At 39.8% G+C, this 17,489-nt stretch overlaps 1 protein-coding gene across 1 annotated transcript in view; it reads right to left on the bottom strand.

Moving 5' to 3' along the window:
• LOC135472173 (CD109 antigen-like) overlaps positions 1-9,447 on the bottom strand; it is a 38,334-nt gene extending 28,887 nt beyond the window's left edge. The window contains exons 1-8 of the mRNA XM_064751549.1: positions 9,342-9,447; positions 7,213-7,280; positions 5,706-5,905; positions 4,066-4,091; positions 2,491-2,662; positions 2,024-2,094; positions 1,252-1,377; positions 28-67 (exon numbers count right to left, since the gene is read on the bottom strand). Coding sequence (XP_064607619.1) covers positions 28-67; positions 1,252-1,377; positions 2,024-2,094; positions 2,491-2,662; positions 4,066-4,091; positions 5,706-5,905; positions 7,213-7,274 — 697 coding nt within the window. The 5' untranslated portion in view covers positions 7,275-7,280; positions 9,342-9,447. The remainder of the gene's footprint in view (positions 1-27; positions 68-1,251; positions 1,378-2,023; positions 2,095-2,490; positions 2,663-4,065; positions 4,092-5,705; positions 5,906-7,212; positions 7,281-9,341) is intronic.
• Between the last annotated feature and the right edge of the window lie 8,042 nt (positions 9,448-17,489).

The raw sequence follows: 17,489 nt of genomic DNA, 5'->3' as shown, positions 1-17,489 counted from the left end.
CAGAGTGACTGTTAAAACAGAACATACCATATTCTCTAACTTCGAAGCTCTTTGAAACCTGGGCAGCCTGAAATGAAATTCGTGAAAGTGACGTGAAAATCCAGACGCATCTCGTATTTTGGCTCATGCGTATCTAAAGTTTGTAACAAATACTCCACACAATCTGTACCGAGTGACAACAAGCAACACTGAACAAGGCCTGCGTGTATTGTATACAACTGCAACAGGACAAATACATTTTCAGTAGTCTTAAATATGAAATGTATTTAATAAGAACGGAATTCAATTCCAAACTCATCTCGTAGAAGAAGACCAAGGCCTACTACAGTTCTTTAGTGCACACTACAATGGCCTCTTGCCACAGAAGATCAAAGTCTCTTACAGTTTTTAGTGTATACTACAATGGCCTTTTACAACAGAAGATCAAGGTCTCTTACATTTTAATGTCCATTACAATGATCTCTTTTCGCAAAAGATCAAGGTGTCTTACAGTTCTTAGTGACTATTACAATGGCCTCGCAGAAGATCAAGGTCGCTTACATTTTTTGTGTATACTACAAAGTTCTCGTACCACAGAAGACCCGAATTCGCAGGTTATCTGAATTATAAAGGTTTCTTCCAGTTTTTAGTGAATACTACAATGACCTCTTACCGCGAACATCAACGTCTTCACAGTTTTTAGTGTATACTACAATGACCTCTTACCGCGAACATCAAGGTCTTCACAGTTTTTAGTGTATACTACAATGACCTCTTACCGCGAACATCAAGGTCTTCACAGTTTTTAGTGTATACTACAATGACCTCTTACCGCAGAACATCAAGGTCTTCACAGTTTTTAGTGTATACTACAATGATCTCCTACAGTTTTTGGTGTATACAACAATAGCCTCACACCGCAGAAGATTAAGGTCTCTTACATTTTTTGTGCATACTACAATGACCTCTTATAGCATGAGGATCAAGGTCTCTTACAGTTTTTAGTTTATCGCAGAACATCAAAGTCTTCACAGTTTTTAGTATCTTCGTCTCTTGCTGCAGAAGATCAAGGTGTCTTACAGTGTTTAATGTATGCTACAATGCCCTCTTACTGCAGAATATCAAGGCCTGCTACGGTTTTCATTGTATGCTACATTGACGTTTTAGGGCTTGGAATTAAGGCCTGTTTTTGGTGTAGGCGACAATACCCTCTTACAAAAGAAGATCAAGGTCTGTTATAGTTGTTTAGTGTACACTTCCATGTCCTCTTACCGCAGAGTAGACTGTGATTCTCCACTGACCGAACACGGGCTCCTCAGACAGAAGGAGGCTGCCCCGAACAAGGCCAGTGGGATCGGATACGTCCTTCTCATCCCGGATCTTGTTTCCTTTACCATCCTGGAAGGAATAAAGTTTCGTGAGAAAAAGTTCGAGTATAACGTGGCTTTAATACTTTGTTTATATTTATTTATTTATTGCTGCTTAAAACCATGTTCAAAATCTTTTCACTCATAAAGCTGACGTCAGCTTTAGGAAGAAGTAAACCAGACTGCACGGCGAAAGCCACCAGTCTTTGGCAAGTTACTAACGGACTTGCCCACGAATGACGTACAGATACATACTCCATATCTGTGTGACATGTGCTCGTCAATGAACGTAAGAGCGAATAAATGCGCAAACCCACACTGTGACTAGTGGGTACGATCGCACACTTTACTCACTGGCTCTTTCCCGCCGTCATAGTCTGGTTGAAAGCCCACCTATTCCTAATTCTTATCTTTGATGTACGCTTATGTTACAGTGTATACCATGAATTTAATATTATAACATGCACTTAATGTGATTTTGATGTTAAAATAATAATTCTGTTTTCATAATGTAATACTTCATCGGATTTCTCTGTTACACTAATTGTAACAATACGCACACGGACATCGATATTCTAAAACTTAAGCCTACTTTAGCTTCGATGTTACAGTATACTTGCTACTTATTAAAAGAACAATAGACTTACTGCATAAGATTTTCATGTTACAGTACTTACCCTAATCTCGATATTGTACGGCGCTTTGTTGATTTTCAGATCCGGTAATAGAAAGAAAACCCTGTAGTGAACTAAATAAAGAAATAAAGAGTGCAAATATGGTAATTACGATATATTCATACGGGAAAACAATTCTTTAAGTTACATGTATACACTGTTCTGGATTTGTCTTCTTTTTTAGGTTCCATGTTGTGTCTTTAAAAGCTTCCTAGATATTGATTATTGTGAAAATGAGAAGATTGGGCTCCACTCTTAACATTGAAACGTTGCATATTACTTAAATAATTTTATATCTAATGTATTGTCAGTGGTGGAGAAGAGAAAGCATTTACACTGTAACATGTTAAAGCACACAACAGAAATTGTCGTCATTTAAAACTGTCTTTTGTTAAATTAACACTTTTAGTTTTTTAATAGCAATAACATGTTGCATGTCTGCATGGATTTTCATGACTTAGCAAACTTACCTGTTTGTCCGGGTTTGTATATGGCCTTGTCAGTTTGTACAAACCCAGTCACGTTTTGGTTATTCAGTCTGACACTGGTTTCGTTCTTAAAGCTGACACTTTCTGCATTTCCGGAGACACGGATATAGTAGTCCCTGTAGTACCATTGCGGGATCGGTATGTCTTTTGGAATCTACAAAAGTGGACAGATTTGTAAATGTATTTTATTTTTCAGTAGAAAAGCAAGAACAATGATATTGGAGAATATTTCTCGAGGAGAAACGGAAGGGAATAGAGTCCAGTGGGATGTGGGCTATTCCTGTGGAATGTAGTCGTCAAAACAGACATTCGTATACCAGCTTTCACAACAGACGTCGTAAGTCAATACTCGCAAGACCAATTGCCAAGCCTAAGTTCAACCCAAACCACCAAAGAGTTAAGAATATATTTTAAGTGCGGAATTCAGATGCAAAGCAACCAAAAGTTTATAATGATGGAGAAAAGACGCAAAGAATGTTCTAGGCAAATGAATAATGAAAAATGTGTATTCCAGAAGAGCTTTGGTTGCAACTGTCCATGTATACAACATGACGATCCAACTCAGCACGATCATAATGCTGTCACATAACAACGGGGGTTAAGCTGAATTAAGCACAGTTACGAAGCAGACTGCCTCACATTCTGGGCACTGTGTCCATATTTACTTACAATATAGTCATTGGTAACTGATGAAACTTACACACTACTTACACACGACGTTGGATGGCACATGTATAATCTGGACACATCAATTTTTGCAGCAATAACTTGTTGCGCCGCATGCTTGAAATCTTCGCATAACACACAGAATCTAGAATATGCTACAAGGCGAGATATGTACAGTACACAGCAAATGCCAACACCCTTAAGTACAATGCATCTTGTTATCCAAGTAAGGATAATTTACAAAATTGTCAAAATTGAAACTATTCTAGTCGCAAAGTCGGTGTTACAGGAAACCATTTTAGTCTTTTTACAAATACAAGTGAAGATAAGATATATCATCTCGCTTGCGTGATTTATCAATACTGCGAGAATAACATGCGTACTTCTGCTGACCAGTGGGTGGATTACATGAGATTTTCATAGACATAACGTCTCAGGTATGATGCAGTAATGTGAAGCAAGAAATTGTAATCATAATACTGTAGATGTATGGGCGAAAGTTGAACTGACATCAGTGAAGGAGCTCAGTTTATTCCGGGGTAGGCTTTGTTGAAAGATCAGACAACTCGAAAGGCCATACACGGTTGATTTATTGTCAAATAGTGTTGGAATCCACTGGTATATCTGCCGCCCTCTACAGAGACTGTGCTGCGCTCAATATTGCCTTAAACCTCCATGTACTGGAAAGGTAACAACAGTGAGTGGATCTGAACTAAGCCATCCGATGTTCACCGGTAGTCTGCACTAGCATTCAGAGGCTTTCTCATTTACCGATTGTTTATTTGAAACATTCAAAAGCGGAAAGGCTTACTCTACAATGCGTTAAGAAACAACCCGCCACATACAATTTAGAAAAATCTGGCTCAGTGCGAAATAAGTAAAAGCACTTACCTGAAGGGTAATCTGCTGTGGGTTACCTGTAACAGTTGAAGTGACACACTTTAAGTGCGTCTCCTGTACATTCCTAGCATCTACGATTCGCATCTACCATTAGCCAACCTAGTTACCCTGCCTCCGTTCTCTTCAAACCATACAATTTTTTGCCAGTGGGCTCTGATCGCGAACATTGACGTGTCGCCTCTAATTGCCCAAGTGGTAACCATCAGACCACGAGAACTGGCAGAACAGCAATAGGATTCAGCGATGCTACACGCAACAACAATCAGAGATGTTAAAAGTTCGCAAATTTACAAGAGGCGCGTAGAATCAAATTCACTTTAGAAACTACTGTGTGTGAATGATTCACGGTACTGTGGCTAAAATGAAACAATGGAGAATACAGAGTAAAACCAGAGCAATGACCACAGGCAGTTTACCAGGTGTTCATGTAACTATTTAAATAATATCAAATTATTCGACTCCTAGCATCATGGCTTCAGCAGAATTAGGTAAAAAATATGTATTGATGTAATTTTAATATATCTGACGTCACCAGTGCAGAATTTATCAAATGCTGTATTGCACATCCACAAAAACCATCCACAGTGACAGGCGGTATCAGTGGTATGCAATTTTTTTTAGAGAATGCATAAGCATATAAGCACTTATATATTGATAGACCATACACTTCTACGAATGTACTCCGTGGTTCACGTGGTTAGCACTAGCGCAGCGTTATGACCCAGGGGTCTCTCACCACTGCGGTGGCTGTGAGTTCAAGTCCAACTCATGCTGGCTTCCTCTCCAGCATATATTCTAGGAATATTCTTGAGTGCGGCGTAAAACACCAAACAAATAAATAAAATAAAATATACAAATGTATCGGGGCCTCCGTGGCTGAGGTAGTTAACACGCTAGCATACCACAATGACTCAATACGGTCGCTGTGAGTTCAATTCAGCTCATACTGGCCTCTTCTCTGGCCATAAGATTTTCCAGCAGCCTGCGGATGTACGTGGATTTCCCCTGGGCTCTATTCAGTTTCCTCACATCAGTATAAGAATCAGCAGTTCTTACCTGGATGAACGGTATCTGAGAGGAAGCGAACACGGTGCTGGTATAAGTATCAGAATTTCTTGCCTGGATAAACAATGTCCTGAGAGGAGGCGTAAACAGTGTTGGTATAATCATCAGATGTTCTTACCTGGATTAGCGATATCCTGAGAGGAGGCGTACACAGTGTTGGTATAAGCATCAGATGTTCTTACCTGGATGAACGATATCCCGAGAGGAGGCGTACACAGTGTTGGTATAAGCATCAGATGTTCTTACCTGGATTAGCGATATCCTGAAAGAAGGCGTACACAGTGTTGGTATAAGTATCAGATGCTCTAACCTGGATGAACGATATCCCGAGAGGAGGGGTACACAGTGTTGGTATACGTATCAGATGTTCTTACCTGGATGAACGACATCCTGAGAGGAGGCGTACACAGTGTTGGTATAAGCATCAGATGTTCTTACCTGGATTAGCGATATCCCGAGAGGAGGGGTACACAGTGTTGGTATAAGCATCAGATGTTCTTACCTGGATTAGCGATATCCTGAAAGAAGGCGTACACAATGTTGGTATAAGCATCAGATGTTCTTACCTGGATGAACGATATCCTGAGAGGAAGCGTACACAATGCCCGTCGTGCGGTTGTACAACTCCACCAGCACGGTGCATGGCCCCACCCGTCTCACGATATCCACGTACACATCCGTGGATAGGCCCGGCCGGATACACTGCGGTACACCCACGATATATGTGTCGCCATATGTAACCACTTCAGACTTGGGGCCGGGTGTACTTCAATAGTTTAATGGGAGAATTAAAACAGATAAATTGGCTAAGATAGGCAAAAATAAAATGTATCAAGCTATTTTCAATGTAATGCACCAAAAGTGAATATTCAGAACTGTCTCAATCAACTGTCTTGGACAGCGCTAAATGCCTCTCCACATATACCCGACAAAGGAAGAAACTTCACATTTGGTTAAATGCATTATAATCAAAATGAATAGAACGATGTGGTTAATATGGGCGAAAACCATAATGACCAGATATAATCTGACGCATCCGATCATTTTCAAATGTGGTGAACTAGGCGGGGTTCATGAAGCACGCTCTTTTGTGAAAACTCGACCCTGTATTTATGCGTGATAACACGTGACAACACGTGACAACAATTTCACCAAACACCAAAGCGTGTGCAGAATTTGCTGGCAATTAGAAAAAAAAAACACGCTAACAATCCTTGAGAGACAATGTCACAAATTACAAACGTTGACCGTGAACGTGCACAGTTATGCTCCAGGCTGGCCATTCTACTGTGGCTGTTGAATGTGATGCAGAAGAGAGGCAATTTGCAACCAGTGGATAAGTGCACATCAAACGGGTACGACATCTGATCGCCCTAGGTCGGGACGACCTTGTGTGACGACACATGTCGAGGACAATCAGATTCGGCTAGGTCATTTGTGTAATAGTTTTACGATCGCATACACCATATTGAACAGTCTGCAATACAGATGCTAGTCCGTGTGAAATCAAAAAATGACGCCATCATGCTAGCGCTGAGTGTGAATGGTGCACCAAACGCACCTTAATGTCTAATCCTGTTTTAGTATACACCCTTTACGTCCATAAGCCAGATTTATCCACGAGCTTAACACTTTGTTTTATATGGGTACTGTATGTTTGGAACATAAAGTAACACATGTGAAGTTTCTTTTTTGGTTCAGCATATTATTTGTTACTTTGTTTTGTTGAGCAGATTCGAAAGACAGCAATCTCGTGTACATCTGTTAGGTATAGCTATATTTAAAGAGTTTAAACAGACATATATTATACATGGTATCGCTTTACGAAACCTGACAATTTAAAAAATACGACAAACTTACAGCAATTTTCACGGTTGTGAAAATAAAAGGCTGGAAAAGACCTAGAAGCAATTATTGAATACGATATTATTGTTATCAACTTTTGTTGTCGATGTTGGTGTTAATGGTTTGGAAAACTTTCTTTACAGTATGAGGTTTATTTATAATTGATAATACAAGTAATATGTGAAATGTGTGATATAAAAAGACAATATTTAAGGTCTATATACTTACGAGACTGGTATCTCCTGAGCCCGGACAAACGTAACCAAGATGGCGCCTACCAGACACCACATTCTCGTCTGGAAATGGAAGAATACATATTTATTTATTTAATTAATTTTTAAATGTCATTCACAGAAATTATCACTTTACATTGGCGATTAGTTTTTATGGTGGAGGAAACCACAATGTCCGGTGTAAATCATCAGTGTTTGGCGAGTTAGTGAGAAACTTTCCGCAAGGCCCTAAAAGCGGATAGCGGGTAATCTGCAAATTCCATCCAAGCACGGTTTTGAACTCGTAACTGAGTGAGTGAGTGGGTTCTTGGGGTTTAACGTCGTACTTAACAATTTTTCAGTCATATGACGACGAAACTTGTGACTGAAAAGCAAGCCTTAGCCACTGAACTACAGTCAACTCCGTGAAATGTATGCGTGTCGACAGAAGGTTAGGAGTAAGTATGCATTATATGTAGAGCTTTTGTCACTTGTTTACATTTCATTTGTGTGAAGACCACACAAACTAAACTGCCGGAATTTCGAGTTCTTGTATCGGTACATCGATCAACCTATATCCCTAACTGTAGTCATGCTCTGATGGTACATGTAACAGACCGTGAAACAAACTGTTGTATACACCACGTGCCAGACTATTCTTGAAGGCATTTACAATGTTCATGGTTATCATACGGATATAATAATCATGAATTGTCTGTTCCCGACGTGGATGGCGAAACACAGTGTAAGAAACGATACGGATATATGATTATGAATTATCTCTTCCTGACGTGCACGGCGAAATCACAGTGTAAGAAAAGAACAGATTTAACAGCGACGGACTACCGAATAATAACAATCAACAATATTGCAGGATTGCATGCCTCGGTAGTCCTTTACCGTCATGTGTTGGGGTCCAGGTGCGAATAAAGGATCGACGTGTACCTCCTTGAATGAGAGACACACTGAAGCCAATAATGTAGTGTGGAAGAACTGTCTTTTTGAACTGGTAAAAGAAAATATAGCTTTATTTTGTTTAAGGTCAAAATCCATTTTCTAACAAAGCAGAACGTGTTCCACCCCCTCAACTCAGTCAGAGATAAAAAGTGTATACTGCAGACTGGCCGATTATATAGTGGGTATTATACACAGGGGTTAATAGTGCTACATATATGCATGTATTATCAAAGCTATGACAATGACTATGTAAAACACGTACAACGACACAAGAGTGCAAATTGCTCAAAACAAAAAACGTCTTTGGTTTAGTTCCAGATACATTTTTCTAAAAATATACTCTCTTTAAACTGAAATGTTGTGTACAGTTTTAAAATACATACAATACACAGTATTAAATCCATCGTTTTGGCTGTGGTGGAGAAGGGATAGCACTCCTTGTGTTATATTAAGACTTAATAAAATGTCATAAATTTGAAACTTTAATAAGTACTATGAAAAAGTTATAGTCTAACACACTCTAGTTTGACAAATTAACACTTATGTTCGTCATTCTAAATGTTAAAAATCTTGTAACCTAACACTATATGTAATCAATCATTATACGGCGTAACATGAATAGAATCTGGTGTTATCGCCCTGCCCTAAGCTGTGGCAATCACCATTTAGATTTTATACTTAGGATGATAAAGTCACAAAACATGTGTGATACATGCTCAGGCCCATGGAGTCAGCAAACATCTGTGATTTAGGCCTATTTAGGCCCATGGAGTCAGCAAACATTTGTGATATAGGCCTATTTAGGCCCAAGGAGTCAGCAAACATCTGTGATTTAGGCCAGTATTCAAGCTTATCGTTTTGAGTTTAAATCCAGCGTATGCTTACTTCCTCTCCGGTCGTATATGGGGAGATCTGCCAACAACTTGCTGACCGTCGTTGGATTCCCAAAGGTTCTGCCAGGTTTCTTCTCACCATATTGTTGGCAGCCGTTGTTTAAGTGAAATATTCTTGAGTTCGGCGTATAACATCAATGAAATAAACAGATAAATAATTTTTGACCGCCACAACATGTCCTGTCGCCAGAGATGGTCAGTTCTGAATCAGAACAATGGAGGGTTAGTCTGGATTTCTCATCGCTCGTTTAGAGTTTTGAGTTCTTTTCCTTATCTGAGGACAGGTCGTACTCACCTGCTGACTGTGTGCTGTAGGCCAGGTAAGACTGTTTATTTGACGGTGGGTACTGCTTAAGAACAACCTATACGTCAGACATGCGAACTGTGGACACCTTCGGGTCACGAAGTATGCACAACTTCTGAAGACATACACTCCTACATCTCTGCCAATCAGCCGGTTTTTTTCAGAGTACAGGGGGAGGTGGGAGGGGAATGAAAGGGCGATAACACCTGATCCTATTCATGGCTCTGTTTTCACCTGACAAAAGCCACTCGGGTAAGTAAGGCAAATTTAGGCCGGGTAGAAGAATCCGCGACGTCTCCGCCTCACCCTTCCAGGCTGGCCCCTTTATTCGTCATTTTCCCGGGCTTTACACAACATATCAACAAACATTTTTTTTCACTGCTACTGAATTTCCTCCCTGCCATAAAGCATCTATTATGGGCTACGGTGAATGCCCGACCGTCAAATCTTGACCGGTATTGGCTGTCTCTCATTGTACACAACGGAAAGCTCACAACGAATATGGGTGGAGAAGATATACGTGTAATTTGTCCTTTATATTTTATGGATCACTAACCATTTTCTATCCGTATATATTCACCATGAATAACCTATATATGTTCTTAACGCTTTACGAGGAGATAAAACCATAATTGTACGACTGGCCAAGATTTCAGTATGATTAAAAATGCTTTCATTAATATGAACAGATTGTAATTATTTACATGTATGCTGATATAAAGTCAACCTCAGGTCACTCAGCAAGGGCAGCTAGTACTATGAACAATTTATAGGTGTTAAGATAACACAGAGTATATTCTGACCACAAATGGCGTCTCAGGCAGAGTTGTGATCTATATGTATATTTACTCTTACAAATATTTTCCGGTTATAAGTAATAGTACTTATCTATTTTATTGCATTTTAATCGTTACATGACAACTTCCTGACTTAAAGCCACTGTGTGTAATCAACGCGGTAGCTAGAACATTCCCTCCCTTAACCGAGGTGAACAGGGAAGAGTAAATGATTTATAGTTAAAGACAACCAGCTCTGTTATACTAGACAAATACAAATTGGCTCGGTTAATAAATGGAGAGACACGACTGGTTTCTTTTAATCTGTGTTCGTGCCATGAAATGGTTTCCTGCCAGATATAAATGTGCCCAATGAATTGTCTGCGAAGTTGTGAGTGTTACTCATGACTGTTTGTTAACAGCTTGTTGTGACAGTATAACACGAGCTATAGTGCTTGGTAGAATATGCCTCCAAGTTGTCAGGAATGTGGCAGTAATGTAGCAATGCTAACAGCGCTGTATATGCTGAACCTCCCCTGAATGTGGACTTAATTAATGAGAATGACTGTGGCAATCAATAGACCTTCAATTCATTTATTAATTTATTTGATTGGTATTTTACCCCGTACTCAAGAATATTTCACTTATACGACGGCGGCCAGCATTATGGTGGGAGGAAACCTAGCAAAGCCCGGCGGAAACCCACGACCGTCCGCAGGTTGCTGGAAGACCTTCCCACGTACGGCCGGAGAGGAAGCCAGCATGAGCTGGACTTGAACTCACAGCGACCGCATTGGTGAGAGGCTCCTGGGTCATTACGCCGCGCTACCGCGTTAACCGACTGAACCACGGAAGCCCCTCTGTTGCTCCAAGAATTTTTGTACCTTTATATAATAAGTCACATCGTAAATTGCACAATATGAAAGAAAAGATCTACTGTTTCGAGTATTTTCATCCCTAAAAATAAGATTTATTTGTTGAATAACGCCCTAACCAATAAAGTTCAGGTTAACGGAAGCTCATTCATCACCATTCTTCATCATTCATAACTCATCATTTTATACATTATCGGGACAACTTATTATGGAGAAAATGTTCAGCCTAGAAGTTCATTTTCACATTACACTTTCCTGTTTATATATTGCACTTTTTTTTCAAATAAGCTACATTACACGATAAACACTTCATTTGGATTTTGGTCAAAATGTGATATATTATTTATTTGTGTTATATTTATTTATTTATTTATTTATTTATTCTGTATTTAACCCTGCAGGATGAATTCTCCTTATGTTGAAATTATCACTGATACAATGGAGGTAAAGTCCCCGGAATAAACCACGGATGGTTTAACAGACCTCCTAACTTATAATGTTCTCAACACGAGATCTGGATTTGAATTATCGACCTCACTGGCTAGGGTGTGATGACAAAGCTTTACGCACATGAGTAAAGGACGATCCTAAATAGTACATACTAAAAACGGTGTTATGCTGATAGGCATGTGAATGTGTTTACTATGTAAGCATGTATATTGGTATCCTCCACTCAATAACATGGTCATGTCTACTGGATAGTTTGTGTTCATTGAAAATAACCACCACATTAATATACGTTATATTTCATCCGTTCACTGTAATAAACACATTACTTTAATTACTGAACAGTCTCTTTGGATGTGTTTATTATGTGTACCATAAATGTGTTTATAAACAAAACATTTGTTTTTAGAGTGTAAGCCTACAGTTAAATGCTGTATACTTGTAAAGAATTCTAGTGAGCTGAGTTGGGAGATACACTCAGTCAAGATTGGGATTGTTGCGGGTAGATGTCCTATTTGCACGTAACAAACAAGGAAATAAAGAAAAATCTCTTGCCACACAAATTTGCACTGGTGTGTATTTAAATGTATTTGCATTTAAATTTAGGTGTGGTTCCACATTACAGCGACCTCTTGTTTGTTATTCTCTAGCAATTCTAAAACGATTGCCCTTCTTATGTCCTGGTATTATAGGCTACTTAAAACTCAGTATTCAGCTAAGTCTGGTTCACAAAGGACAGATTATCAGTGTCATACACACCGTGACGTGGTGGTGTTGTTGGCAAACTCAAGAATTTTTCACTAATATAGTGGTGGTCAACATTATGTGTGCATGGGGATACCGGAGTGCCTGTAGGGAAAACCACAGTCCTTTGGCAAGCTTTCCCACGAACTTCTCCGCGCGTTTCGGACATCACACTGGTGGAACACAAGTGATCTTCACGTAGCGCTGGTTTGGACAAAGATGACCATCGTCGGCCTTTTATATTGTTACCAAATTCCCACAAACAATGAGGGCGGGAATATCTACAAATTAACTGCCCAAGGTCGGTTTTGAACCAGTGATTGTTAGACCATGGCCGCCTCTCTACTCCCACATACATTCTTCACATGATAAGTCGTACTCTTTACCTTGGTGTTCTCTTGTGAATGAGTACCGGCAGCGACAAACATCTTTCGACTTTTTAACACAGTTATGAAAATATTTTAGTCGGTGAAGTTGGCAAAGGATCCAAACTACATGTACAAAATAAGAATGTTGTTTACCCAACACTTACCCCATGTAGGCCGACAGAATACAACTTTTGTTCACTGATTATATGGACACGACTGAAAACTAGGTCACTGGTGTTCTGCACTCCAGCGTGTTAACATAGGGTTTAAGTTTGTTGTCTCAGATGCAATATTTATCATTGTGTTTTGGGCGAGCAGAAATCTCTGCATGAGCTTTGAAAATGAGAGCCACATTATTTATTTATTTGTTTATTTTGTGAGTAGAGAGAATCTCAGGCAGAAAACATGATCCACTTCTTAAGGTTAGGCTACAGACTGTGATACCTTGACAGTACGTCTATACGTCTGATCCTGACCCAGCAAAGACGTTATGAGTAATCGTTTAAAGAGTGCATACCAGCAATTAAAAAAAATCAACGTGTAGCTGGAGATCACTGCAAGATGAGGTGTGATATGCTGTTCTTCTACAATCCTGCTATTAACTTAGACAGCATTTTACATAACCTCATGCATAGAATCACATGCCGGGATGAGACAAAATGTGACCTTGGAAAAGTCGACTTTATCAACACAACATAGCATGATCTCGTTTTTATACCATTTCAGGCTTAAATCCGTGTAGTTTCTTTCGGATTTGTATTATTATTATTATTAGAGGTTTAAGCCATTCAGGCTTAAACCTCCATATTGTTTTTGTTCGAAATTTTATTATTATTATTGTTAGATGTTCAAGCCACTAAGGCTTAAATCTCTGTTGTTTTGTTCGGGACTACTTCACTCAAAATTTGTTACTGCTAAACCTCTCAGAAATTGGATCCGATTTTAATGCAACTTAGTAAGTTTTTGGGTATGCCTGGGAGCAGCGTCATGTAAGTACGGGACAAAGTTGGTCACCTGGTTTGGCCGCCTTTTTATAAACGGTTTTCTCGAGAACTTATGATCAGATTGTTCTAAAATTTTATATTCTTGAAGACTGACCCAAAGTTTGAGAAAGGCGTCGAAATTCATTCACAACGTTTGAAACTCGCCATTGGTGGAAAATATGAAATCACATCAAAAAATATTAAATTTAATGTAAACTTAACGTATTCTTATGTCTATCGGGTCACTGATTTCATTCTGCTCTTAGTTTTTTCACTGTGTTATGTGGTCTTCAAGAAATTAGCAACAAAAGTTTTCAAAACTGTGCGAAAGCCTCTCATCTACTTAACCTGGATGACACTAATACTGCAGTTTACCGTGGGAACGGGTAACCTTGCAACTGTGTATTCTTTCTGTCTTTTGTGTTTGGCTATGAGCATGAGATCAAAACCACATTATCTCTATGCTGGTCTTTTTGTTACACTTAATGGATGCGATACCTGGAATTGCCCAGTGCCGTGTATTACTTCACTAGACTACGTATAGGTACACTTTCTGACCCATCCAGGTCATAAACTTACACATGCACAGTACACAAGCCATAAAGAGGTAAAGTTTACCCATGTCACAGGACTCATTTGTAACTAGTTGACAGCTAGTGTGATGGGACCAATTATATGTGTTATACGATATTCAACAATACATGTATCCGAAGCGCGCAGAAGTTTTGAACAATAGTAGGCTGTAACTTTTACAGAGAATCATGTTATACCTGTGCAGTCTATAAAGCGGTGAATAGCTGTACCTCAAGTGGCACTAGATGTATACATCTACCACATAGGCCTATTTCGACGACCTGTTGATAATTAATGAAGTTTGGTATACATGGTAAAGAGTAGATGTAGTATCGTAATGGGGGATTTGAACTTTTGGGTTAAGTTCGAAACTCAGCCATGCAATTTTCAGCACATGAATCTACGCCACACCCAGATATTCATACCGTGAAATAACGATACCGGTACTACAGTGGTAATTATACTGTAACATCTGTTTACACTAACATCTCGTGAATGCCTTTGTGGTTGTTGATCGTGTAAACTGACAAGAGAGCTCGCCGTGACGTAATGAGATGTGCAGTGAGTACTTGTATGATTCCAGGTCTAAAACTACGTTCACAAAGTCCGAAAATCCGTCCGGCTTCCGTTCGGTTTCCGAACCTAATTCCGTTGAAATTATTTTGGCAATGGATCAAGAGCTAAAACGCATAACAGTCCACATGCACCGGAGACGATTTCTCGCATGACTACGGATTCGGGCAATATGGAAAGAATCCTAGCGAGTGGAATTTAAAGGTGGTGACTCGATTTTCATTATTAGTGGGCTAGCCTGCTTGGTATCCTTGAAGCGACACAAAATCGAGTCAGACTGGCTTGGTGTAAGAATTTGACCAGTCCAGGCTGCAGGGTTTAATCCAGGAAATCCTATGTCTACTGTCAGTCAATCATCGTCGAAATCCTTTAAGGATGTTCAATAGATAAAACAGTATTTTACATTTTCACCTTGAAAGTGAAATGCCATAAATGTATATCCTAGGCGATGAATTATGAATATCAAACTGACTACTTATATTTTCATCAGTAACCAAGTTCGTTCCCGAAATATTCGACAGGCGTGGTTACAACAAACCGAAAATTGTATAGTTCCCGAAATATTCGACAGGCGTGGTTGTAACAAACCGAAAATTGTATTGTTGCCGAAATATTCGGCAGGCGTGATTATAGCAAACCGAAAATTGTATTGTTCCCGAAAACCGGCCCAGACGCCAGATAGAGTTTCGGGCGTGGTGTGAACGTAGCTAAGGATATGACCTGAAATCCCGGCAAAGGGACAGATTGCTTTGTCAGCGGGCGGGTGGGTGGTTGGATGAGGTTGGGGGGCGCTGGGGGGGGGGGGGGGGGCGATGGGGTGTGCAGTAACAGGTACATACGGGACATTTGCACACGGTAGCCTATAGGTCATGCATGCATCGTGCTGGTGGAAGGAAATTCACGAAGCACGTTGAGTCAATATGTTTACCTCCGTTAGTGCGAGAGACCCAATCTAGCGGAGAACTGTTGTTTGATTGGCTCAGATGGTAAAATTCACCCGATGTTAAGGTCATGCTATACGCTCATCATTTGGCTGGGATTGCGCGAGCTGATATCAGGAAAACACAGAAACTCCCGGCATAACGCACATTCAGTTATTGTGAACAGGCTGGTGCGTGACTTCAGCAATGTTAGTTTGGTGTATAAAAGAAATACTCTTTGTGCACTAAGTAACCTCTTTGGTTGTGCTTATATCAAATGACTTTCATGCTGACAGCCTTCGTCTATTTCAGGGCGACGCCTTTATATCGCCTGGCGTAAAGCGATACTCCTTATCCGAAGGGTTACTGATCGCTTCGGTGACTTAATTGTTGAAGCCTTTGTCTCGAAGTCTGGAAGCCTGGTATCAAACCTGGGTTGTGTCGTACCAAAACGCTTTAAAATAGTACTTGTTGCTGCCTCGCTTGGCGCTGAGCTATGAGAGGTAAAAGCATGCAAATAGCAGGGTTGGCCCGGTGTCAGTATGATGCGATTGGGTGTCTGGTTACTTCGACATGATACTTCAGTGGTGGCAGCACTTTGGCGGTATGAACTCACTTTGCCACAAGAACTGCACAGCATATGTTTTTTTTTTTAATTTTTTAAATTTTATTTTATTGATTTCAATCTCAACAAGTCCGATTGCCCAAGTTACAGAGTTGATAACAACAACAAATAGATAATATAATATATAAATAAAGTGTAAAAGACTATGTAAATTATAATAACAGGTTACCTTTATATAAAAAAAATCTCACAGTTCAGTAAATGTACACAATTAAAACAAAGGCATCTTTAAATAAGAAAAAAGTAAAGATTTGCATTGACTCTTAAATATAGTTGTGTAAAAATATCGATTTCATCGTACTGTGTACCGTAAAAAATGTTGACATGCGCGTTTACACAAATGCTGTTGTGGGGAATACTGACACGACTTGATGGAGGAAGAAACAATTGAGGATGTCGCGATTGTCTGATAGGAACATATGGTGAGAAACTCGATGTATAAAATAAGAACAATCATAATATGAATGAAAGAATGCTTGGGGTTGTACGTCGTACTTAACAAATTTTCAGTCATATGACGACGAAGAGTCATTACGTGTGAGTACTGTGTCTTCTTGTATCAGAACGAGTCCATTCCACCAAAGAGCAGCCGCCACTGAAGTATCATGCCAAAGACACCAGACATGACACCCCACTCAGTCACAATATACTGACAAAGGGCCAATAATTCATTTTTCCTTGCTCTAGCCCCTCTGAGCTTAACGCCAAGCGAGGCCGCAACAATTACCAGTTTTAAAGTCTTTCGTATGACCCAACTCCCGATTTCGAGGCAGATGCTTTCGATTACAGTTTAAAATCGTAAAGGCCGAAAATATTATGAATGATTATTAGTAGGCTTTAAAACATGAGGCCTACGTGGGAAGGTCTGCCAGCAACCTGCGGATGGTCGTGGGTTTCTCCTGGGCTCTGCCCGGTTTCCTACCACCATAATGCTGGCCGCCGTCGTGTAAGGCAAATATTCTTGAGTACGACGTAAAACACAATCAAATATATAAATCAATTAAAACATGAAGTTGACGTTAATGTATGAAGCATAGGTCTGTAGCGATTTCATTTGAACAGGCGGTGAGGAGGTAAGCATTAATTTTATCAGTAGGCCTACGTCAAATGGGAGAACGTACCGGTACGTCAGTAACCCGGCAAATGTCGATGGCTTTTCCCGAGAAACATTTCCCTAAATATGGCGAGAAGAAACACTCAGATAGATAAGAAATCAGTGGTTGACCCGTTCCACACGGATAGCCCTGCGTGTATA

The sequence above is a fragment of the Liolophura sinensis genome, chromosome 8 (genome assembly GCF_032854445.1).
Source record: "Liolophura sinensis isolate JHLJ2023 chromosome 8, CUHK_Ljap_v2, whole genome shotgun sequence".
Taxonomy (NCBI): Eukaryota; Metazoa; Mollusca; class Polyplacophora; order Chitonida; family Chitonidae; genus Liolophura; species Liolophura sinensis.
The sequence above is the reverse complement of the archived record's forward strand: the minus strand, read 5'-3'. Positions and strand labels throughout refer to the sequence as shown.